We start from the raw sequence: 27,065 nt of genomic DNA, 5'->3' as shown, positions 1-27,065 counted from the left end.
AGGAGAAGAGGTTGTAGACTTATTCTACAGTTAACAAAGCTTATTTTCTGAAGAGTGGGAGATCTAGATTTTTATTTTGAATAATTTTTGAAGCTTTAGTAAGGTATAATTCACATGCATTAAAACACATGTTTAAAGTTTACAGTTTGATATGTTTTTCCATGTGTAAGAATCTGAAACTAATCATAACCATTATAATGAGCAACTGTTGCTCACGTATTTGCCTCCTGTCCTTTTATCTCCATGCGTTTTCTGGACCTTACAGCAACCATTGATTTACTCTTTACAGATTAGTTTGGATTTTTCTACACTTACATGATAGATATTTAAAAAGTGTTTTTTTCCCCCTCCATTCCCTCATACTGCATAATTGTCCTAGATTCATCAATGGTGCTTATTGAGTAGTTCATTCCTTTTACTGAGTAGTATTTTCTCTCTATTAATTCATCTGTTCGGGGCAGTCAGGCTATTTTCAGTTTGGGGCTGTTCCAAATAAAGCTGCTCTGAACATTTTCATTACAATTCTTTATATGAAGAGATGTCTCATTGCTCTTCTGTTAAACTCGAAGTGCAATGCTAAGTCACAGGGTAGGTGAGTGTTTAACTTTTAAAGAAACGGCCAAACTATGATCTAAAATGATAATTCCCTTTGCATTTCCTCCACGTTCTTGCCAGTACTTGATATGGTCAGTCAGTCTTTAATGTTAACTCTTTTAGTAAATGTGTAGGGCTATCTCAGTGTGGTTTTAATTGCATTTCGCCAGGGATTTGTGGCTTTGAGCATTTTCTCATGTCTTTATTTGCCACCTATATATATTCTGTACAATTTCTGTTATCATTTGCCTATTTTCCTTCGTAAGTTATGGATATTTCCCTTTTTGTTCATGAATAAGACACTGAAACAGTGCCCTGTCCACAGGAACCACAGCATCAACCTAAGGTGTCTTAAAACACTGATATTTGATCCTCACCCCACAATGTCTGAATTGATAGGTTTGGGTTTGGGGCTGAGAAGTAACATTTCTAGTAAGTCCTTCAGCAGTTCTGATGAACAGGGTCAATGCAGAGATGAAACTGAAAACAAGTTTTCTAGGGAAGGCCGGGCTGCCTCCCTCCAGTTCCAGTCCACCTGCAGACTCAGAGAGAGCAGCAGAGTTAAGGTTTCTAATGGACCCCTTCTAAGTATCTGCAGTGAGCCAAGCAGGCTGATGGCAAAAAGGGCTCAAGTTCCAGGACCTCCACTGCTGAGGAGCCCTGTAAAGGCTCCAGGCACTAAAGCAACCTAGTCACCTGCTTCTTTGGCTTGGAACTGTAAACAAGGAGGTCTTTAGTCTGAAGTGGTTCCGAATGCCATGCTGCTTACATAATCAAACTGGGAAACCTAAGCCAGGATAAATTCTTGTAAATGCCTCAATGGTGAGAAATTGAAACCTAAAAACAACCAATCACAAACAGCCAACTATGCCTTTCCAAATGAGGCAACTCCCTAAGCTGTAGCCAATCAAATAATTTCCTTGTGTTGTTTCCCCTTTTGCTCTACAGAAGCCTTTCCCCTAGTTCAGTTTGGAGCTGCCTGATTGGAATTGGTGTTTGCTCAAATAAAACTTCAAAATTTTAATGTACCTCAGTTTATCTTTAAAGGGAACAAATACACCCCCCCCAAAAAAAAATAACCCACAGGGCTCATCTTTGTCAATGGCTTCAGTAAGAAGGCCTTCCTTGCTGCTTCATGCAATACTATAATATCCCATCCCTTACTGATGAGCTGGGTGCTTGAAGTTTGGTCTCTGCAGTCAGGTGTGTGATGGTGATCACTGGGAAAATAAAACCAAAATCTTCCCAGCCCAGAAATCCTCTCTACAAAGGTTGTAGAGACAGAAACAGTTTTATTATTAAATAACCATCAAACCAGACTTTGATGCTTAAGACAGGCAATCCATTAACAAATTGCAAAGATAAAAAAAACTTACCTGTCTATATAGCTAAGCAGATAAAACCCATTACATACATATATTCAAGATAAACAGAACTAAACCCCAGTAAAAGGATTTGGTAGTGCCATTTTTCACAGAGTTAATCCTAACTCTACTTGGTAATTGGGATGACCATCTGTGTCAGTTTTTGGGCTTTATCTAGAAGAAAGACAAACACTTATGACAGGAGGTCGTTTTTGAAAGTGGAGCAAGGTTAGCACCAAGGTCACGCTCCTGCCCTCACAAGGGAAGATGGGAGCTATCTCCCTTAATGTTTGCATTTCAAAACATGGCCCTTAGTTTGTTTCCATTTTTAAGGGGTGGCTCGTTCCTAGGTTCTTTCAAAAGGAATTCATGTAAGGGCCGGCCGAGTGGCTCAGTTGGTTAAGAGCTCGCTCAAGAGTTTGAGCTCTGAGCAACAGCGGTTCAAGTCCAGCCCGAGCTGAGCAGCCACTGAGCTGCCAACAGGTAGCAGGATTGCTCAGCTAAAAACAAAACAAACAAACAAAAAACACACACAAAAAAAACCAAAAAAAAAGACATAGGAGGGCTGAATGAATANAAAAAAAAATGGAATTCATGTGTCATGAAGTTGGAGGGGAAAAAAGACCAGCTGACTAAATGACTGGTTTGTGTCTCAGAGCCACTTGGCACACAATGAAAAATAGGAAAAACTATATAATATCTTACAAGAACAGCCCATGGTTCATATTAATAGTGATCATGACTGCCTGCAATTAGCACAGGCAGCCACCAGGAAATGTCACCTGGAGGAAAGGTGCAGAACCTGAAACACAGCTGTTTCACTGTGATCATGCCAAGAAGGCAAGCCAGGTGAGAGCCACTAGGCTGATTGCAAGATTCCTGATTTCCTGACACCAACCTTCCTTCTTTGAAGCAGAAGGTGTTAGGGCTGCTGTGGAGAGATTTTCTCAAAGCAGCACACATGGCTCAGTGCTGATGACCACAGCACAAGTACCAGAAAATGTGGACATTAGTAGAGATATCGTCCAGCTGTGGAATGACAAAAATGACTCTGGTGAGGGAGGGAATACAGAGACCAGCTCAGAACACTAGGAGGGATGTCAGGGTCTTCCCCATGGATACAGTAAGTACCAAGTTCTCCAGCATCCCATCATAGTACATGAACCTCACCATGGAGCCCCCACTCCTGCTGGGAGAAGTGAATGGCCATGCTCTCCAAGGTCATACTCTGTTGTAATGGAGATGGTTCATTCTATGATTAGCTTCTTTCCTAAAACCATAAATTGATATTCCCACATCAAACACACACATGCGCACACACACACACCCTGGTTGCTTTACTTCCAACCTCCCAACCTCAGAGAAAATAACAGGTCCGATGCCCACTCTCAACTCATGACCACATAGATTACTGTCTCAGCGCACAGCAAGAACAAGAAAGTAGGCAGGTGGTATCTTGTTTCTGTTTATTTACTGTTCTACATAAGAGGGGGTGAGGCCCTGCCTCACCCCCTCTTATGTAGAACAGTAAATAAACAGCAGACCTCCATTTTGCACCAGTCACACCTGTGCCTCCGTGTCCATCTCATGTCCACTTATTCTTCAGAAGCCTTGGTCACCTGCCAGATTATCCTTTCTTCCTCAACCCCACCCATGTACCCAAGCTAGACATGCCCTTGTGGCACCCACCCTCCCCTTCCTGATTTACTATTAGCGTTACCATCATGTCCAGGATTCCTCATACAATATTACTAAAACCTCTCTTGGTTCACACACTGTGGACTTCCTATAGTTTCAGACCCATGTGTCCAGCTGCCCACTAACTCCACTCCTTTGTTTCTCATGCACTGAACATGGCCAAAAAGACAACTGCTAATATCCCCAATGAAAATTACTCCCACTATGGACCACCCATCTCAGTGACAGAGCTTCTATCCTTCCAGTTGCTAACACCAGAAATCTTGGTGTCATCCCTGACTCGTACCTTTCTCTCACTCACCATCACAGTAAAAAAATCCAGGTTGCCCTATTTTACAAACTGATAGAAAATCCACTCACTTTTCCCATCTCCATGACTACCACAAGAGCCCACACTTTCAATACTCACCTCAATATCTTGGGGGTATAACGAACCAGCGTGTCTGTACTAAGTCTTGGGTGTGGGATTCCCACCCGGCTGATTCCTGGGAGTAGGACTCATGTCCAGCTTTGCTGCAGGGACAGGACCCCAGTCCCAGTGGGTCTGGAAGGCAGAGCTTCAAGCCAAGAAAGATTATCAATGAGCCATATGATCTTGTGACGTTTGCCTTGCTAGGTTTTGGACTTGCTTTGGACCCCTCACCCCTTCTTTATTTCTCATTTCCTCTGTTTGGAATGGCAATGTCTATCCCATGCCTGTTCTACTATTGTCTTTTAGAAGAACGTAACTTTTGGTTTTACAGGTTTATATAGCTAGAGAGGAATTTTGCCTCAGGATGAATTGGACCTTGAGTTTGACTTATACCTGACTTAGATGATATTTAGATGTCTTTGGACTTCTTTATATCACATTGTAACTTACTATATAATTACACATTTTTTGTTTTATGTTTCCTGTTTGTGTCCATTGAAGAATGTAAGCTGCATGAGCGTGGGGATCTTTGTCATGTCTCTCATGAGCCTACAACTGTGCCTGATACTGAGTATTTGCTCAATGAACATTTATTAAAGCTGTGAATAAACATGACACCTCAAGTTCTTATTCAGTTTTACTAATTCAGCTACTCTAATTGTCCACTTCAATTCTTTCTCCAAGCTGGTATTGCTTAATGTTTTCAAGAATAAAAACCCTACTAAAAATTATCTGAGATGTTAACTTTCAACATCCTCTGATATTTCCCCAGATCTATATCTGCCACTGTCTTTGAAAAACTACATAAACATATCAATAACTTTTTGAAACTTGCATTTCAAAACTGTTTTTTTTAAATGTTAACCTCAATTCCCCATGAAGAACTGTACCTGCAATCAATGGAAAATAATAATCAATCACCAGCAAGGACATGAACTCATGGGCTTAAGATGTCCCCTTTATCTCGGTGTTTGGATACTCCCTTTGCACACATGTTGTAACTGAAAGTTGTACCCACTGACCCATACCAAAATAGCATTAGTTATATTGCTTTCCGTTTGAGATAGATGTCTGTTCATCAGAAAGAATTGAGTACAGTCGGCCCTCCATATCCATGGGTTCTGCATCCTTTGATTCCATCTGGAAAGGAAAATATTCAAAAATTAATGTTACATTGTTGCTGATGTGTACTATGAATTAATAGTTAGGCCTATGATAGTTGCATGGTTGTGTCTGTACTAAATATGAACAGACATTTTTCTTGCCATTATTACCTAAACAATACAATGTAACAACTATTTACACAACATTTATATTGCATTGTGTATTATAAGTAATCTAGAGGTGATTTAAAGTACACTGGAGGATGTACATAGGTTATATGTGAATTCGATGCCATGTCATATAAAGGACTTGAGCATGCACGGATTTTTGTATATACAGGGTCCTGGAACCAGTCTCTGGCAGATACTGAAGGACAATTATGTATCTTAGAATATGGAGTAAGAAATATTACAGAGATAAATGTGTTCCTTAATGGGTATGACATAATCATTGACTCTACAGGCCAGAGAGAGGTTTTCTATGGGAATAGGAGGTATAACTTGTCAACACAACAAGCATCCAAAGGTGTAGAGAGTTTTTATGAGAGTTTATTTGAGCCAAACTGATGACATTTGGCGGGAAGCAAGAATCTCAAATGCTCCAGATAATAACAGTTTTGCAGCTTCTTTTATGGACTTGACATTAAAGAGAGGACATAAAAAAGATTGGAGAAAGCAAGGCGGGGATGAATTACAGAATAGTTAACAAAATTATGTGCTCTCTTGAGGGTTAATGCCCCTTTGAAGGGTTCTCTGGCATTTCAAAGATGTGTTAACCTGGGCCGGCCAAGTGGCTCATTGGTAAGAATTGGCTTGGGAGTGCGAGCCCTATACAGCAGCACCCTGGTATGAATCCCACATGGGCCAGTGACGCTGTGCCCTCTACAGCTAAGATGGTGAACAACAGCTTGACTTGGATCTGGGCTGCCGTGAGTTGCTGGCGATGGTGTAGGCTGCAGTGGGCCTGCAGTGAGCTGCCGTGAGCTACCGTGAGTGGCCATCCAATGGCCGGCGACTGATCTGCCTCAGCTGGGAAGAGCACAATGATAGCAATACCAACATGGGCCAGAGAAGCGGCGTCCTTCACAACTAGGCTGAAGAACAAAAGGACAGCAACTTGTCTGTTCCCCTTCCCCAATTCGCCAATAAAATCTTAAAATAAAAAAATTTAAAAGATGTGTTAAGCGAGATGCACAAAAACAATGGACAGGGCTGGCTTAAAACATTTCACTAAAGAAGTTATATGACTGGAGCCTGTCCAGTTAGGAATTTATGATCGGATCACCCTGTGAGGTTATGTTCCACAAAACTTCTGTTTTCTGTCCACAAACTGCTGCTTGTTCACCTAACTCAGAATATTCTTCTTTCTTCCAAGTCATGGACCTGTATGGAGTTATTTCTATTGTTCCTAGCCAATCATAATAAAACAAACTACCAACTACCTCAGACTCCACGCATTTGAAGAGCCATACAATGTGTCCAGTTATGCAAGCATTATTTTATGTCTGAATGACTCTATAGAATGATATGCCCATTTAGATCAGCAGATTTGAGAGCATTTTAAAATTTTGTATTTTCTGAGAGCAGACTGAGCTTCACAGAGTATGAATTTTTGTCTTCTGCTGCAGTTAACAACTAGCGAAACCCCTCCCTGGAGGTAGGAGCACCACTTTGCAGGTTCCCTCCGTGGCAAAAGTTCTAGTTGGACAGAATGGAGAACTCCTTCCCCGGGTTTCTAGAGCAATGAGAACTACATTACCCAGAAAATTCTGTGGCGAGTTGAGCCAATGACGGATCGGGATGAAAGTATATCCGTGAGATTTAATCGTGTTGGGGCCGGACTTTCACCGCCTTCCTCATGGCAGATATTTGTTTAGTCCCCCAGCGTCTGCTAGAGACCGAGGTGACGGGACCGAGAAGGCACGAAGGAGTCGTGGTTCCTGCTCCACAGACGCGGTTCTAAGTCTCGTTGACTACTGATTGACCCGCGCCAGGGCTGGGAAAGGGACCAACGTGTCCTGCACCCTCCTCTCCCGAGCCTGGTTCCGCCCACAGTGTCCGATGACGGCGGCTGAGCTGAGGTCCCAGCTCAGGTAAGTGCACGTCTGCTAGGCCCTTACTCCACCCGAGCCCTAAAGCCTCGGTAGGGAGCTCCTGCTCACGTCCTGCAGCTTAGGCCTCGACGTCCAGGACGGTGAGGCGCTCATGGGTGACACCCGGTGTGACGAAGTGTGGGAGAGGGTTACAGACAGGGACTAGCTGTGTAAAGATGTGAAGGGGCGACTGAGCCGCAACCTGGGGTTCGCCTTCTGCCTGCAGGGAACAGAGAGTGAGAAGGACTGTCAGGGACGTTCTGAAGGTCCTGGGAGTCATGGAGGGTTGTGAACTGAAGACGGACATAGGCAGTGTTAGAGTTTTAATAGCTTTCTAAACGGTTCTTAGCGGACAGACAGGAATGGGGGTGATGCGGACAGTGAGGCACCGAGAAGTAGAGTCCTCGTTCAGGGTCACAGAGCTGGTTAAGAGGCAGCTCAGAGGACTGAAACACAGAGGTTAGTTAATTGATCCCATGTCACCAGTTTCTAGGGTTGGGTAGGGATGCAGAGGAGACCTGCATATAGGGACACCAGCCCTGGTTGGTTTTTTCTTTCAGGTTCTGAAGGTTAAAAAAACATTTAAGGAACCTATGCAAGGAAGGGGAGGATGTCCCAGTCCCACCTGGTCCTGACACCAACCATATGGTGTTTGGGATTGTGGTCTTGAGATTTTCCTTGCTGTATTCTCAGCTCTTGGGTGTGGGGACCCCAAGTCCTGGGTTCTGAGTTCAGGATAAGGGTAAGGTAGAGGTGCTCCTGTTTCTGGTAACTGATGTACAAGATGTGATAAAAAAAATACAGTGAATGTGGATCGGCTGAGTGGCTCGTTGGTTAAGAGTTGGCTTGGGAGCGTGAGCTCTGAACAGCAAGGCCACCGGTTCAGATCCCACATGGGCCAGTGACGCTGCGCCCTCTACAGCTAAGATGGTGGAACAACAGGTCGACCTGGAGCTGGGCTGCTGTGAGTCACCGGCAACAGTGTAGGCTGCAATGGGCTGCCATAAGCTACCGTGAGTGGCCAGCAGCTGGCGTGAGCTGACGTGAGTTGCTGTGAGCAGCTGTCCAAGGGCCGGCGTCTGATCTGCCTCATCTGGGAAGAGCGCAATGATCACAATACCAACATGGGCCAGTGAAGCGACCTCCTCAACAACTAGACTGAAGAACAAAAGGACAGCAACTTGTCTGTTTCCCTTCCCCAATTCTCCAACGCTGTTCCCTCCCTCAATTCCCCAATAAAATCTTTAAAAAAAATAGTGAATGTTTAAGTTAAAAAAAATTATTACAGTGAAAGACACATTGCCATTAACCACCCTCAAAATACTTCCCTTTTCTTCAAACACACCCCATCATTCTTGCCACTTTCAGAAGCAGTTCTGGAAGTTCTCTTTCATGAGTGTCTTTAGTTTCGCTGTCAGCCACCTTGATATCTGAATTATTTAGACTTTGGGGAAGAACCAGAAGTCGTATGGTGCCATATCCGGTGAATAAGGTGAATGAGGACACATTGTAATGTTTTTATTTGACAAATTGCCATACCAAAAGCAATGTGTGACATGGAATGTTGTCATGATGGAGGATGATTTACAGCATACTTTAAAACACACTTTTCTCAACTGTAGCTCACACCTGACTGTCTACACCAAATAAGCTGAAACTTGTCACATTCTGTTACCAAGGTTCGATGCACTGCTTTATGTATTGAAGATCCCTGCCTTTCCATTGGATGGCACTCAGGAATAGCATTCACCATATTTTGTGATCACAATGGAAAGGCTCCGTGTCACACATCACTTCTGGTATGGCAATTTCTGTCAAAAACCATTATGGTGTGTCCTCATCCACCTTATTCACCGAATCTGGCACCATGCGACTTCTGACTCTTCCCAAAGTCAAAAGGACTATGAAAGGTAAACGTTTTGAATTGATTCAGGACATCAAGGCAGCCATGACAGCACAACTGAGGACACTCATGAAAGAGGACTTCTAGAACTGCTTCAGAAAGTGGCAAGAACAATGAGATAAATGTGTTTGAAGCAAGGGGGAGTATTTTGAGGGGAATTAATGGCAGTGTGTCTTTTACTGTAATAAAATCTTTTTATTTAAACATTCCCCATATTTTTGGATCACACCTCATAAACAGGTGTAAGGTTAACCCAGGGACAGATACCAGCATGTGTAAATGCTTGGAGTTGTGACTGAGCTGGGATTAGGTTCTGCAGGTCTCCTTCCTGTTAAGAACAAAGAGCAGGGTATCAATAATCAGGACTGTAGTGTGGCTGCCTGAGAAATTGGGCATCTATTATGGAGGTAATAGGACATGTGAAGGAGGAAGGAGTTGGCCTACCCCAGGTCTTAATAGGCTCCATCTGGCTGCACAGTGGAGAACAGATTATGGGGTTATGGGCAAATAAATGCAGGGAGCCCAGGAGGAGGCAACTGTAATACTGTAATCCAGATTGTTGATGGACCAGAATTGTGCCCATGGAGGTAGGAGAAAAGGTTGGATTCTAGGTTCATTTCTTAAGAAGGGCCAAGTAAAATTTTGGATATTGTAGGTGAAGGAGAGAAAGGGGAAGGCTAGAGATGGCTCCCTGGGTTTTGGTGCCTAGCTGCTAAAGAGAGGGATGCTCCATCAACTGAGATGAGAAATTTGTGGGATGTTGAAAGTTCCCAAGATTTATTTTCCTCGGGAATATCATAAGTTTTGTTTAGGGCCAGTTAAGAGCCTGAGAATCAAGTGGACAGCTGGCACACAGTCTGGAAATCTTGGGAAGGGGTTCAGAATGGAGACTTTCATAAGTGGTGACTATTGTGTGGACCAGGATGGAGCTGCGGATGACATTTTGGAAGTGGAATACAAGTTATACTGCCATTAGCATGTCAGAAAAACTAAGGTTTGTGCCAAGGAGTGTTCCTTTGGCTTAGAACCTGTCTGAAGTCTTGAGTATAATGAACACAGGTGAGAGACAGAAGTGGCTGTGGATCTGTGTGGGAGAAAGAATGATGTGGCAGATGGCCCAGGCTTTCATGGGAAGAGTACGTGCAAGATGTCTTCGGAGGCAGAGAAGTAATTGAGACAAGTTGACACTGAAGCTGGGGCTCCTGCTAATTCACAGCTTTTCAGATTCACCGGAATTGTGTGCCAAGTCTTGATGGGTAGGGTCTGGGGTGTTTCATCCTTACTAGTGGATAAGATCTGAGGTAAATGTCATTCATAAGAGTCAACTATGCCTGACTCTAAGGGCTGGGGGTTTTAGGAAAGTTGAGCGCAGAGAGGAGGGTTATGGCTGCTGAGAGGACAGAAAGGGCATCACAGAAGTAGAAGACAGTCATGGGTATCTATAATTCCTATGTGGTTCTGGGTGGCTAATACTGAAGCAAAGATCAGAGGCAGGTGGGGAGGCCTTCAAAGCACAAAGCAGCATTCAGGGCTTTCCCTGGTTGTGATATCCATCAGAGGTCTAGGATGGTACTAGATAGTGTTTGAATTTGTCAAGCACTCTCTGGATGCCATGTGCCAAGTATGTGGTTGAGTGTAGGGCAGTGCCTGTAATGTAGGGCGGTGAGGTAGCAGAGCTGTGGGAATGGAACTGTGGGGACTGAATATGTTAGAGAGAGAGAGTCTACAGAATGGTGTTCATATGTGTAGGTAGCACAAGCTGATGGCCCTTAGGCCCTGGTAGTGAGGACCAGGTGAAGCATGAGCCCACCTTTGGCTGTGTCTGGTAGGTACAATCTGGGAGACCCTAGGGGAATTGCTTTGCAGGAGGGATGGGGCCCACAGTTTGGATGGCATCTATGTGTCCCCCTGCCTATTGTTGTTAAGGGCTGAAAACAGTGATTATGGGACTCTAAGAAGAGAGCATCATTCACATCATTGGCACCAAGGCCTGATGTCTCCTTTGAGGTGGGGAGCTCTGGAGGAGGAGGAGTGTGGAGTAGATATGTGATGTGATGGATTATAGGTTCTCAGAGAGACAAAGTTTATAGTTTTCTCTGTCCCCATCTTGACAGGACAGTGTGACCTTTGAGGACGTGGCTGTGTTCTTCTCCTGGGAGGAATGGAGGCTCCTTGATGAGGCTCAGAGGCGCCTGTACCACGATGTGATGCTGGAGAACTTTGCACTTATATCCTCGCTGGGTAAGACTCACAGCTTCCCCAGTGACCTGGACTAGGCTCTGCCCTGCCTCACCTTCCTTTCCCCAGGGGTGCTCTGTTTTTACAGGTGGATCATAGTTACTGTTTCCTTCTCTAGCTTTCTGGGTGGTTGCTGTCTTTGGTAGGGCTGGGTGGTTTGTACTGCTTTCTTCTCTCCTGCAGCCCCAATACCTGCTGTTCCAAACCCCCATAGGGAAAGATTGGAGATCAGTAGTCTTGCACTGAGACTAATGGATTGCACCGTGCTGGCCCCCTCCTTGGACAGGTCAAGGTGTCCAGATCCATAGCACTTCTGTGTCCCAGGGTTTGATCTCTTCCTTTAGCTGACATTTCCTAGGGTATGCCTATGCCAGGAATTGTAGGCATTGTCACAGTCATTACTTATCTGGACCATAGGCAGTTTTTCAAACCCTTCTGCATGGTTTGTAGTGTTTTGTTTAGATCTCTTTTTTGTTTTTGTTCCATTGTTGTTGATCTGTAAAATTATATATTTAAAGTATACAATTTGATGATTTGATATATGTATATATTGTGAAATAATTGCCATAATCAAGTTAATGAATATTTTTATCACCTGATATACTTTATTTATTTATTTTTGGTAATGTTGCTAAGGTATACTCTCTCAGTAAATTTTAAGTGTAAAATACAGTATCATTAACTGTAGTTGCCATGTTGTACATTAGATCCTCAGAACTTACTCATCTTATAACTGAGGGTTTATCCCTTTTAACCAATAACTCCCCATTCCCCCTATCCCTGAGCCCCTGTCATTCTACTCTGTTTCTGTGAGTTCAACTTTTTTTTTTTAAAGATTTTATTGGGGAATTGGGGGAGGGGAAAAGCGTTGGGGAATCAGGAAAGGGGAACAGACAAGTTGCTGTCTTTTTGTTCTTCATTCTAGTTGTGAAGGCCGTCACTTCACTGGCCCATGTTGGTATTATCATTGCACTCTTCCCGGGTAAGGCAGTCACTCACGGCGGCTCATGGCAGTTCATAACGGCTGCTGGCCACTCACGCTGGATTCCAGACACTCACAGTAGCTCTTGGCAGCCCACTGCAACCCCGCTGCAGCCTACACCATTGCCGACGACTCACGGCAGCCCAGCTCCAGGTCAAGCTGTTGTTCACCATCTTAGCTGTAGAGGACACAGCGTAACTGGCCATCGTGGGATCCCAACTGTGGCCCTGCTGCTCAGAGCCGGCACTCTGTAGCCAACTCTTAACCAACGTGCCACACGGCTGGCCCAAGTTCAACTTTTGTTTGTTTATTTGTTTGTTTGTTTAGATTCCACATATAAGTGATATCATACATTATTTATCTTTCTCTGACTGGCTTATTTCACAGCGTAATGCCCTCTAAGATTCATATGGCAGGATTTCCATTTTCTTTTAAGGCTGAATAATATTCCAAGGGTGTGTGTGTGTGTGTGTGTGTGTGTGTGTGTGTGTGTGTGTAAACTGCCCCCTTTTTATCCATTTATTCATGGACGGACACTTAGGTGGTTTCTATATCTTATGTATTGTGAATAGTGGTGCAGCAAATATGAGAGTGTAGATTATCTCTTCCATGTTCTGATTTCATTTCCTTTGGATATATGCCAAGAAGTGGGGTTGCTAGTTTGAATTTTTTGAGGAACTTTTATACTGTTTTCCATAATGCCTTTACGAATTTGCACCCCCACAAACAGTGTACAAGGGTTCACTTCTCTCTCTACATGTTTGCTAACACTTACCTCTTGTCCTTGTGATGATTAGCCATCCTAATAGATATGAAGTAATAGCTCATTGGGGTTTGCATTTACTTTCCCTGATGATTAGTGAGAAAGAGCAATTTTTTATTAAAATTTACCTGTTAGCCACTTGAATGTCATCTTTGGAAACATGTCTAATCAGACCCTTTGCCCATATTTTAATCAGATTGTTCTTTTGCTCTTGAGTTGTAGGAGTACCTTATATTTTTAAAATATTACTCCCTTATTAGATACATGGCTTGCAAATATTTTCTCCCATTCTGTATGTTGCCTTTTCATTTTCTTGATTGTGTCCTCTAAAATATTTTAGTTTGATGTCATGCCACTTGTTTATTTAGATTTTCCCCCCTGTACTTTAGTTGTCAAAAAAAAAATACCTGAGGCACTATCAAGGAGCTTATTCATTTTTTTTCCTTTTCAAGAGGTTTTACATTTTCGTGTCACTCTTTAATCCATTTTTAGTTAATTGTTAGTGGTGAAAGTTAGGGGTCCAATTTAATATTTTTGCACGTAGGTATCCAGTTTTCCCAGCATTATTGAAGAGACTATCCTTTCCCAATTGTGTGTTCTTGGTGCCTCTGTCAAAGATTAGTTGACCGTATATGCATGGGATTTTTTCCGAGCTCTTTATTCTGTTCCATTTCTCTGTATGTCTGTTTGTATGCCAGTACCATATTGTTTTGATTACTGTGCAGTGTGATAAAAAAAATATGATGAATGTATACATTTTTAAAAGTTTATTACAGTAAAAGACAGTGCCATTAATCCCTCCCAAAATACTCCCTCTTGCTTTGAACTCACTTATCCCATCATTCTTGCCACTTTCTGAAGCAGTCCTGGAAGTCCTTTTTTATGAATGTCTTTAGTTGTGTTGTTGTGGCTGCCTTGAAGTCGTCAATCGATTCAAAACGTTTATCTTTCATAGTCCTTTTGACTTTGGGAAAGAGCCAGAAATCACATGGTGCCAGATCTGGTACCATATCCGGTAAATAAGGTGAATGAGGACACACTGTAATGTTTTATTTGACATAAATAGCCATACCAGAAGCGATGTGTGACACGGAGTGTTATCATGATGGAGGATGAAGTAAAGACACTCATGAAAGAGGACTTCCATAACTGTTTCAGAAAGTGGCAAGAATGATGGAATAAGTGTGTTTGAAGTGAGGGGGAGTTTTTTGAGGGGAATTAATGGCAATGTGTTTTACTGTAATACATTTTTTAAATGTAAATATTCACTGTATTTTTTTTATCACACCTTGATAGCTTCATAATATAGTTTGAAATTAGGAAGTGTGGTACCTTCAGCTTTGATCTTCTTTCTCAAGATTGCTTTGGCTATTTGAGGTAATTTGTGGGCCCATGTCAATTTTAGGATTCTTTTTCTATTTCCATGAAAAACTTCAGTAGGAATTGTATTGAATCTGTACATTACGTTGGGTAGTACAGACATTTTAACAATATTAATTCTTCCAATCCAACAACATGGGATATCTTTCCATTTATTTGTGTCTTCAGTTTCTTTCATTAGTGTCTTATACTTTTTAATGTCTTGATCTTGCACCTCCTTGGGTTTTTTTCCCCAGTTTTATTTAGATGACATATTTTGTATGATATTGTCATTGCATTTGTTTTCTTCACTTATTAAAATACTTAATTGTTAGTGTATAAAAATGCCACTGATTTTCGTATGTTGATTTTGTATCTTACAACTCTACTGAATTCATTTATTAGTTCTAATGGTTTTATGCTAGGTCATTTAGGGTTTTGTATATTTTAAGATCATGTCTTATGCAAACACAGGCAAGTTTTACCTATTCTTTTGTGATATTGATGCCTTTTATTTCTTTTTCTTGCCTAAGTGCTCTGGCTAGGACTCCCAATATTATGCAGAGTAGGAGTGGGGAGAGTAGGCATCCTTGCCTTGTTCCTGATTTTAAAGGAAAAGCATGTTAGCTTTTAATCTTTGATTATGATGTTAGTGTGGGCTTATTGTATATGGCCTTTATTATGTTGAAGTACATTCCTCTTTGTACTGTACCTACTTTGTTGAGAGTTTTTCATGGGAAAGTATACTAAATTTTGTTAGGTGCTTCTTCTACATTTATTGAGATCATATCCTTCATTCTGTTAATATGGTGGATCATGTTTATTGATTTGCGTATGATGAACCATCCTGGCATCCCAACTTATCTATTTCTTACAGCTTGTTGTCATTTAATTGTTTGTAGTAGTCTCTTACCATCTTTGTGTTTCTGTAATATTGCTTGCCATATCTCCTGTTTCATTTTTTATTTCATTTATTTGAGTCTTCTGTCTTGTCTAAGTTAGTCTAGCTATAGGTTTGTCAATTTTGTTTTTTTACAAAATCCAGCTCTTAGGTTTGTTGTTCTTTTCTTTTAATTTTTCCCCCTCGTCTATATTTTATTTGATTTCTGCTCTGATGTTTGTTATTTCCTTCCTTTCTTAGGTTTGGTCTTAGTTTGATTTCCTTTTTCTAACTCATTGTTGTGTAAAGTTAGGTTCTTTTTTCTCAAGGTAGGCATTTATTGCTATAAATTTTACTCTTAGAACTGTACTTGCTGCAGCTCTTCAGTTTTGGCAAGTTTTGTTTCCATTTTCGTTTGTCTCAAAATAATTTTATTTTTTGTTTTAATTTTTTTTCTTTAACCCACTAATCGTTCAGGAATGTGTTGTTTAATGTCCACATATTTGTGAACTTCTCAGTTTTGTCTTGTTACAGGTTTCTAGTTTCAAACCTTTGTGGTTGGATAAGTTTCTTCATATGATTTCAGTCTTCATAAATTCAAGACTTGTAACCAAACATATGAGGTCTGACAATTAAGTTCATGAACTCATCCTAGAAAAAGTATTACATACCTCGTTGCTGAATATTACTATGGTCACCATCAAAGCACTCCCCTTGGGAAGTTATGCACCAACAGCAACGCCTAATCCAACCTTCAAAGCAATTTTGGAACTCGTTTTCTGGAATGGCCAGCAGAGCTGTCATCATACTACACTTGATGTCTTGAGTGTCATCAAAATATCTTTCTTTCAATATTTTCTTTATCTTCAGGTAAAGAAGGGAAGACACTGGGGGCCAGATCAGGTAAGTAGGGAAGATGTTCCAGTACTGTTATTTGTTTACTGGCTAAAAACTCCCTCATAGACAGTGCCATGTGAGCTGGTGCATTGTCGTGATGCAAGAGCCATGAATTGTTGGCAAAAAGTTCAGGTCATTTTCATCTTTTTTTAATGTAGCTTTTTCAGCACTTCCAAACGGTAAACTTGGTTAACTGTTTGTCCAGTTTATACATATTCATAATGGATAATCCCTCTGATATCAAAAAAGGTTGGTATCATCTTGACCCTGGATTTGGACAGATGGAACATTTTTAGTCATGGAGAATTGGCTGACTTACATTGTACACTTTGACAGTTTGTTTCATGGTCATATTGGTACACCCATGTTTCATCACCAGTGATAGCATGGCTCAAAACATCGTCTTGCCTCTCCAAAAGGTCTTGGCAAACTTCAACTCTCCTTTGCTTTTATTCATTGGTGAGCTCCTTCGGGACTATTATTGCACACACCTTTCTCATGCCAAGATTTTCAGTTAAGATTTTCCTAAGTGTTTCTCTATCGATGTTTACTTGGTCTGCTATGCTTCTCTCAATCAGATGATGATTTTGATGCACAATTTGACGAATTTTTGCAATGTTTTCATCAGTTCTGCTTGTTAGTGGCCACCCTGACTTCTCATCATCAGTGACACGGTCTCTCCTTGCAGAAAAACATTTGATCTAGTTGTACACTGCCATTTTCTTCATGGCGATATCCTCATAAACTTGGGCTAACATGTCCCTGATTTAACTTCCACTCTTGCCAAGTTGAACAAAAAATTTAGTGTTTGTTCATTGCTCTAATTCAAGCTCAGACATTCTCTTGATGACACAGAAAAACATGCAACAACAACGAACGCCACTCAGCAAGACACCACCACAGGTCCACACGAACACAGCTGTAAGACACTGAGATACCAAGGACATGAAACTTTACGAGCAGTTTGTACAGTGCAACCAATGTAAGCGCACAGTGGTAAGTTTGCAAACCTAATTATCAGACCTCGTATGATCTGCTTTAGAGAATGTTCTGTGTTCACTTGAGAATGTATATTCTGTTATAATTGGATGGAATGTTCTATATATATTTGTTAGGTTCATTTGGTCTGAAGTATTGTTCAAGTCAGCTATTTCCTTATTGGTTTTCTGTCTGGATGATCTACCCATTCTTAAAAGATGAATATTGAAGTGTGCTCTTATTATTCCATTTGCTGGCTTTTCTACATTCTAGTCTGTTAATATTTGCTTAATATATTTAGGTGCATCGATATTGGGTGCATATGTACTTATTATTGTATCCTCTTGAATTGATTGCTTTATCATTATTTACCATATTTTGCCATATATAATGTGCTCCTGTGTATAATGCACACCCACATTTTTGGCCCAAACTTTCAGGGAAAAAAAGCTTCCTTTTTAATTTTTTAATTTAATTTTTTAATTCAAATTATTATTTGATTACCTTTAGGTACTTGTTTTTTGTATTATAAAGGAATTTTAGCATTTTTTAAAAAAAGATTTTATTGGGAAATTGGAGGGGAACAGCGTTGGGAATAGGGGAAGGGGAACAGACAAGTTGATGTCTTTTTGTTTTTCAGTCTAGTTGTGGAGCACGTTGCTTCACTGGCCCATGTTGGTATTTTCATTGTGCTCTTCCTGGGTGAGGCAGATTGGTCGCTGGTCACTGGACGGCCACTCATGGCAGCTCTTGGCAGGTTATGCTGGCTGCCAGCTGCTCATGGTAGCCCACTGCAGCAGGGGCTGCAGCCTACACCATCGCCGGCGACTCACAGCAGCCCAGCTCCAGGTTGAGCTGTTGTTCACCATCTTAGCTNCAGCAGGGGCTGCAGCCTACACCATCGCCGGCGACTCACAGCAGCCCAGCTCCAGGTTGAGCTGTTGTTCACCATCTTAGCTGTAGAGGGCTCAGCGTCACTGGCCCTCATGTGGGATTTGAACCGGGGCCCTGCTGCTCAGAGCTGGCATCCCAAGCCAACTCTTAACCAATGCACCACTTGGCTGGCCCTTAGCAGTTTTTAACATATGTTACAAGAAATGTTACAAGAAATGTAACAAATATTTACAAAACACAAGAACAGATACAAGGTACAAGAAGTTTTATATACCACTAACAAATTTACAATATGCATCATAGAAAGCCAAGAACTCTTTGTCATTGCAAATTCTTCATAAGTTCAACAATACCAGTTATCATATTTCAAGGTATTGTTTTGCATATGGATATCATTATTGATTTCTAGAGTTACACTTTTAACTCATAAGCATGAATAAAAGAATTAAAAACATTAATATACATACGGAATTAGTACTACCATGTATAATGCACATTCTTATTTTTCTCTCACAAATTTGGGCAAAAAGTATGCATTATACATAGCAAAATACGGAAATTTCTTTGTCTCTTATGACAGATTTTGCATTAAAGTCTATTTTGACTGGTATGATGAGTATAGCTACTTATAAATATAAGCTGTTCTCTTTTGATTTCCATTTGCATGGATGATGATGAGGATGATGATGATTATTATTTTTATTTCTTTACTTTTAGCCTATTTCTATCCTTAAAGCTGAAGTGAGTCTCTCGCAGGCAACGTATAGTTCGGACTTGTTCTTTAATCCATTCAGCCATTGTTGTGTTTTGATTGGAGAGTTTTCTAAGTACTTGACGATTGCCATCTTGTTAATTTTTGTCTGGCTGTTTTATAGTTCCCTTGTTCTTTTTCTTTTTCCTCCATTGCTATCTTCCTTTTTTCATTTATCATTTTCCTTAGCGGTATGCTTTTTTTTTTTAAGTAGTGAAAAAGTAGTTTATTAGAAGAGATAGTACATCTCAAAGAAGTGGAAGTGGGGGCCGGCCAAGTGGCGCGATGGTTAAGAACTGGCTTGGGACACCAGAGGGCCCCGGTTTGGATCCCACATATGAGGGCCAGTGATACTGCCCTCCACAGCTAAGATGCTGAACAACAGCTCAACCTGGAGCTGGGCTGCCATGAGTTGCCGGCGACAGCATAGGCTGCAGCCTCTGTGGCGGTGAGTAGCCATGGGCTACCGTATGTTGCCAGCAGCCAGCGTGAGCGGCCAGCAGCCGCAGTGAACGGCTGTCCAGAAGCCGGCGACTGATCTGCCTCGCCCGGGAAGAGCTCAATGATGGTGCCAACTTGGGCTAGTGAAGCAACGTCCTCCACAACTGGACTGAAGAACAAAACGACAGCAACTTGTCTGTTCCCCTTCTCCCAATTCTCCAGCGCTGTTCCCATCCCCCCAATTCCTCAATACAAATCTTAAAAAAAAAAATTTAAAAAAGTGGAAGTGGGCCTGAGCAGTAGAGAATGGCTCAAGGACCCATTATTAAAAGAAAAATTACATTGCGAAGAGTTTGGAGTGGGCCATTCACAAAGGCGAGACTCAAAATCCATAGCATAATGCTTTGATTCCTTCGCTCTTATCTTTCATTTACTGTTGTTTTTTGTTTTGTGGTTACCATGAAGTTTACTTAAAGCATGTTGGAGTTATAAGTTTATTTTAAGCTGAAACCAACTTAACATCAATTGCATACGAAAAGTACCCTTTTGGTGTTTCACCCCTCTGCATTTTATGTTTTTGATGTAACAATTTGTGTCTTTTTATTTATTTTATTTTATTGTGGAACAGCCATAGTCATTGGTTACACATTGCTTTAATGCTACAATGGCACAGTTGACCCCTCCTCCCCCAAGAAGGGCGCAGCTCACAGTGGCCCACATGGGGGTTGAACTGCCAACCCTGGTGTTATCAGCACCACTCTCCAGCCAACTGAGCTAACTGGTCACCCCCAACAAGTTGTATCTTTTTTCATTGGGTAACCATTAACAAATTATTGTGGCTATAGTTATTTTTACTTGTATATACTCTTTTCTTAATCCTTTATACTAGAGTTAAATGATTAAAACACGACCACATCACAGTATTAGCATATTCTGATTTTGGCTATATACTTACCTTTACAAATCTGCTCCATATTTTCAAATATTCCTCTGTTACTAATTAGTGTCTTTTCATTTCAGCTTGAAGAACTCCCTTTAGCCCTTCTGGTGAGGCAGGTCAAGTGATGATGAACTCCCTCAGCTTTTTTTTTTCTTTACCTAGGAAAGTCTTTATTTCTCCTTCATTTCTGAAGGACAGCTTTGCCAGGTAAAATGTTCTTAGTTGGCATTTTTTTCCCTTCAGTATTTTGAATTTATCATCCATACTCTCCTGGTCTGCAAGGTTTCTGCTGAGAAATTTGCTTATTGCCTTCTGAGGGTTCCTGTATATGCAATGAGTTTCTTTTTTCTTGCTGGTTTTAAAATTCTTCTTGTCTTTGATTTTTGAAAGTTTTGTTATAATATGTCTGAGTGAAGATCTCTTTGGGTTGAATATTGGGGACCTATGAGCTTCATGTATCAGGATGTCCACATCTCTCTCCTGATTTGAGAAGTTTTCAGCCATTATTCCTTTAAATAAGCTTTCTGCCCCTTTCTCTCTTATTTCTCCTTGTGACACTCCCATATTGCAAACATTATTTCTCTTGATGACATCCTATAAATTATGTAGGCTTTGTTCAGTCTTTTTTCTCCTCTGACTGGATGATTTGAAATGACCTGATTGTTAGATCACAGATTTTTCTCCTGCTTCATCAAGTTGGGCATTGATGCTCTCTATTGCATTTTATCATTTTATTCTTTGTATTCGTCAGGTCCACAATTTCTTTTTAAAAACTTTTTAGTTTTTTAAAAGTTTTTGTCTCTGAACTTGATGTGTTCGTGTACGAGGTCTGACTATTAAGTTCGTGAACTTGTTGCAGCGATGTTGCTATTTTTTTTAACTATCAGAGGGATTATTCATTATGTATATGTACGAACTGGACAAACAGTTAACCAAGTTTACTGTTTGGAAGTGCTGAAAAGGCTGTGTGAAAAAGTATTCATAGTTCTTGCATCACAACAATGCAGCAGCTCACACGGCAATGTCTGTGAGGGAGTTTTTAGCCTGTAAACAAATAACTGTATTGAAACACTCTCCCTTCTAATCTGATCTGGCCCCCAGCGATTTCCTTCTTTATACAAAGATAAAAGAGTTATTGAAAGGAAGACATTTTGATGACATTCAGGACATCAAAGGTAATACGACGACAGCTCTGATGGCCATTCCAGGAAAAGAGTTCCAAAATTGCTTTGAAGAGTGGACTAGGTGCTGGAGTTGGTGGATATCTTCCTAAGGGGAGTACTTCAAAAGTGACTATAGTGATATTCAGCAATGAGGTATGTAGCACTTTTTCTAGGATGAGTTCGTGAACTTAATTGTCTGACCTTATATTATTTTCCTGATTTCCCTGAGTTGTCTCTTTGTGGTCTCTTATAGATGGCTGAGTTTCTGTAAACAATTCTTTGCAATTTTTTGACCAGCACTTTGTTGGCTTCGCTTGTTGAAACTTATTCTGCTCCTTTGGTGTTGTCATGTTTTTTGATTTTCTATGTTCCTATAGCCTTTTGTTGATGCCTCCACATTTGATGCATCAGTCACCTCTTATTGCCCTTATGGGCTCGTTTTAGTGTGGAAAAGCCTTCACCTTGGGTTGGTTGCAAGGTCACTAGTCTGCTGGGGTGTGGCAGTTTGGACTGAGGTGGGGGGACAGGCATGTAATCACCACACAGCTCTGTCAGCTGAGGTCAGGGATGGCAAATGTAGGGATTCTGAGTAGCCAAGGCTGCAAGGTAAACTCACAGGTACCTGATTGTGTGGAAGCTGGGTAGACTGTGGTCTTAAGACTCTGTTTCCATCATACCAGGAATGTTTCCCATGTAAATAGTGTTTTGTTGTCATTTCCAGTGTCACATTCTGTGTCAACTTTTCCTTCCTCATTGTTGCTTCCTTGCTGACTGGTTAATTCTACTTCTTTGTCATTTTGACTGTGATTTCTTCCCCATGAAGAATCTCCACCTCTCTGGATTTCATATCTCACCCATTTCTCTCACCTTTCCTCTATTGATTTGCAACATTGGTCCACATGTGCTCTGAGATAAATATGCATCCTTAAATTGTCCTTGAATAGCAGCAACTCTTTTGTAATTGGTTTTTCCCGGGTTTCGACATGTGCTTGTAAATAGCCTGACATCATCAGCAGAAAAGATCCTGCTGGAATCCTTTGGCAGAGGAACAAGTTTTAGAATATGACTGTCTTCTTTGTGTCATACCCTATCCTTGTGTCCTTTCCTTGGTGACGTCTCCAACATTCTTTAGCCTTAGAGGTGCAGTAATGCCAGGTAGCCATTTCCTCAACCAGATTTCAATTCCTTTTATTAAAAAGCATGCCATAGACTTATCACTAACTGTGACAAATGCATATTTGTGATGGGGTTGCCCCATCTCTATAGTCCACACATACTTCACCAGCATTTATTTACATTCAGGTTGCTGCTGTGGAGCAGAGGATGTAGAGGCACCTTTTGAACACAGCGTTTCTGTCAGCGTGTCCCAGCCCAGCACCTCCAAGGCAGCACTGTCATCCCAGAATACCCACTTCTGTGATAGTTGTGGTACAGTCTTGAAATACATGTTTCAGTTGACTGAGCACCAAGGGACACCACACATCCAGAAAGTATTCCGGTGTGTGGTATGTATGAAACAATTCTATTTTAGTACAAACCTCCAAAAACACCAAAAGCAGCACCTGGGAGAGAAATCCTTTAGAAGCAGTGTGGACAGGACCTTGTTAGTGAAGAACTGTAAATTCTGTGTTTCAGAGAAGCCCTTTACCTGTGATGAAATTGGGAAGGACTTCCCGGCCACCTCAGAACATCTCCAGCAACAGACCACTCACGCCAGGGAGGAACCAAACAAAATCACCCAGTGCTGGGCAACTATACAAAACAGGAAAAGTCATTTCACCTGGGGAGACTGTAAGAAAACCTTTAGTCCCAGACACACAGATATTCAGGACCAGGATGTCCACACTGAAAGACAACTTTTGTGTGCCATGAATGTGGGAAAACATTCAGGTACAAATTTTCATTTGTAGATCACCAGAGAGTCCACACTGGTGAAAGGCTTCATGCATGCGGCAAGTGTGGCAAATCTTTTAGGCAAACCTCAACCCTCAATCAGAAACGAAGAATTCATACTGGGGCACAGCAGTACCAAGTGTAGCAAATGTGGCAAATTCTTTAACCAAAAATTTGTCCTCGTTTATCCCTGGAAAAGTCACACTGGAGAAAATTGTGACTTGTGTCATGAATGTGTGCACTCTTTTAGCCGTAGAACCATCCTTATTCAACAATGGACAGTTCACACTGGAGAAAGGCATTACGAGTGCACTCAATGTGGGAAATCCTTTAGATGAAAATTTTACCTCATTTTACATTGGAGAGTTCACACTAGAGAAAGACCTCATGAATGCAGTGAATGTGGGAAATCTTTTACTAGTAGTTCAGTACTTTTTTTTACACCAGAGAGTACATACAGGAGAAAGGCCCTTTGAGTGCAGTAAATGTAGGAAATCTTTTACCAGTAGCTCAATACTTATTCTACACCAGAGAATACACACAGGAAAAAGGCCGTATGAGTGCAGTGAATGTTGGAAATCCTTTAGCCATCAATATTACCTCAGTAAACACCAGAGAGTTCACAGTGGAAAAAGTCTTATGAGTGTAGTAAATGTGGGAAATCTTTTATGTCTGACCCTGGCCTCCATTATCATCTGAGAGTTCACACTGGGAAAAGGCCTTATAACTGCAGTGAGTGTGGGGAATCCTTTATCCAAAAATATCACCTTCTACACCAGAGAGTTCACACTGGAGAAATGCCTTATCAGTGCAGTGAATGTGGGAAATCTTTTTCAGCTGGTTCCAACCTCAGTAATCATCAAAGAGTTCACACAGGAGAAAGACCTTATGAATGCAGTGAATGTGGAAAATCCTTCATCTAAAGACATCACCTTCTTACACACCAGAGAGTTCACACAGGAGAAAGGCCTTATCAGTGCAGTGAATGTGGGAGATCTTTTGCATCTGGTTTCAACCTCAGAAATCATCAGAGAGTTCATACAGGAGAAAGGCCTTATGAGTGCAGTGAATTTGGGATGTCTTTTACCACTAGGAGGAAACTTCGTTATCATTAGGGAGTTCACACTGGAGAAGGTCCTTATGAGTGCAGTGAATGTGGGAAGTATTTTACCTCAAGTTATGCCCTCCGTGATCATCAGAGAGTTCATACTGGTAAAAGGCCTTATGAATGTACTGAATGTGGGCAGTCTAGAGCAAATTCTTACCTCATTGAACACTGGAGAGTTCACACTGGAGTAAAGCCTTATCAATGTAGTGAATGTGGGAAATCTTTTTCTTCTGGCTCTGGCCTCCATTATCATCAGAGTGTTCACTCTGGGTTAAGGCCTTATGAGTGTAATGAATGTGGGAAATCTTTTCCAAAGATCTCTGCACTCACTCGACATCAGAGAACTCACACAGGAGAAAGGCCTTATGTGTGCAGTGAATGTGGGAAATCCTTTATCCAAAGACATCACCTTCTTGTACATCAGCGAGTTCACACAAGATAGAGGCCTTATGATTATAGTGAATGTGCGAAATCCTTTAGGGATAGTTCCCAGTTCAATTAACATGGGAGAGTTCACATTGGAGAAAGGCATTTTTAGTGTAGCTAACGTGGGAAATCCTTTAGCCATAAATCTGATCTTTATCAACACCAGATACTTCATACTGGAAAAAGGTCTTACAAGTTTAGTGAATGTAGGCAATCCTTTACTTGTATCTCTAGACTTCATTATTACCTGAGCATTCACACTGATTGAAGGCCTTATGGTATAGCAAATATGAAAAAACTTTTACCCATAGCTCGTCACTGTTCCAACAGGAGAAAGGGCTTATGAGTGCAGGGAAATAGGAAATCCACCTTATTATACAATGTAGAATTTTCAGTGTAGAAAGACCTTAGATGTGCAATGCAATGTGCTATTTTCTTGTTCAGTGTGAGGGTCCTGGAAGAAACCATAAGAAGCCATAGGAATTTGATCTCATACATCCAGTTGTCCACAGATGGGAGATTACCCATAAGTTTTAGTGAGGTGGAAAGCATGTGTGGCTATGTTGCACTTTCTAACTTGCCCAGGGATCTTTCAAGATTTATGTCACTGACATTTTCTGTTGTCAGAGACACTTTATACCACCTGGCAGGTCCCCACAGTTTGCATCTGTCACCACTCCAATGTGCTCAGGGAAGCTGACCTTTCTTTACTCATGTATTGGAGGAAATTAGGACTAGTCTGAGTCCTTTGGAGTTCACATTCCCTTCTCTTTGATTAGCTATGGCAGGAAACTGACACACTCTTGGCAGAGAGAATAGCATATGAGTTTGGCTGGCAACGTGGAGAGGACCTTTTTCAGGGACATATTCTCACATGAATTTTTTCAGCTTCCAAGTCACCAACTGAAACTCTTTGCTGCACATTGTTTTTGTTGGTACAATACAAAAACCTTATTGTTTAAGTCCTCTTTCTGTTTACAGTGTGGGGTGTTTTATTTTGGTTCCACAAGTGTGATGGGTGAACAATTTTTATTGGGATCTCCAGATTTGTGTCCTCCATGGGGGAATACTATGATGGCAGAAAATAGCTCACCAGTTTTTGCCAAATTTGCATTCCTGCCAGTGACCTAGGAAAGACTGCAGAGCTTTCTGATCCTCATTGGAAGCCTGCATGCTATGAGTTTTAGGAGACTGAGGAGGGGTTAGAGTTGACATTCTCAGGGGCTTCTTGGAGCAGCATGAATTTTTTCCCTTGTTCACAGGGGATATCTCTGGGGATGTTGAAGGGAATCCCTTCCTCAGGTTCTGCAAAAAACTATGTGCCCTGGTGTTCACAATTCCGTGGGTGATGATCACTGGTTGTAAGACCATAGGGGTTCAGGGAACCATAACTGCTACAGAAACAGCACTAGATTAATAGGTATTGAAGAACTAACCAATTAAATGGAATGTGCCTCCTCAAAAATGCATCGACAAATGTTTCTGTAACCATGACTATGCAGGATTAGCATGTACACAAATATCAGGACCTTTAAACATGTTTATCTTGTGTAGCTGAAGTCTTTGTTAGAGAAAATTAAAGTTTTGGGGATTCCTGTAGCCTCTCAGTGATGATCACCTCAAGGCCATTGTTGCACAGGTAGGAAAACAAAGATAAAGTAAAGTCTAGGGATGTGGCTTTTGTAACCCATCCAGCATTCCTGCTGACTGAAGTAGAAATGTCCTTTATTATTAGCTAATATTTGCTGCCACTGAGAGAAGACTGGCCCTCAGAGGGCAGTAGGAGAAAGGTGGTGGAGTCAACATAAGGTTGCCAAACCTAATTCCCAAAAAAAGTGGGACGTACAAATTTTTTTTCTTACCTTGAACCATTTTTAAAGCTTTATCAAGGTATAACTTACATGTAATAAGCTGCACATATTTAAAGTGTAGTATGTGATAAGTTTTGACATACATATGAAACTGAAACCATCATAGTCATGGTGATGACTAAATCTGTCACTGTATTTTTTTTTAAAGATTTTTATTTGGGAATTGGAGGATGGGAAGAGCACTGGGGAATTGGGGGAAGGGGAACAGACAAGTTGCTGTCCTTTTGTTCTTCAGTCTAGTTGTGGAGGACGTTGCTTCACTGGCCCAAGTTGGCACCATCATTGCGATCTTCCTGGGCGAGGCAGATCAGTCG

The 27,065-nt window shown here is 41.3% G+C and overlaps 1 protein-coding gene across 1 annotated transcript; it reads left to right on the top strand.

The window, feature by feature from the left end:
- The first annotated feature begins 9,748 nt into the window (after positions 1–9,748).
- Positions 9,749–24,896, top strand: LOC109375685 (zinc finger protein 256-like). Its single transcript, XM_019631184.1, is given in 7 exon segments — positions 9,749–9,754; positions 11,282–11,408; positions 22,756–23,307; positions 23,310–23,482; positions 23,484–23,664; positions 23,768–23,914; positions 23,998–24,896. Coding segments are annotated over 7 exon segments (2,085 nt in total).
- Positions 24,897–27,065: the final 2,169 nt, after the last annotated feature.

This window comes from Hipposideros armiger, unplaced genomic scaffold (genome assembly GCF_001890085.2).
Source record: "Hipposideros armiger isolate ML-2016 unplaced genomic scaffold, ASM189008v1 scaffold_986, whole genome shotgun sequence".
NCBI lineage: Eukaryota > Metazoa > Chordata > Mammalia > Chiroptera > Hipposideridae > Hipposideros > Hipposideros armiger.
Note: the sequence above shows the minus strand (reverse complement) of the source record. Positions and strands in the feature narration are given on the sequence as shown.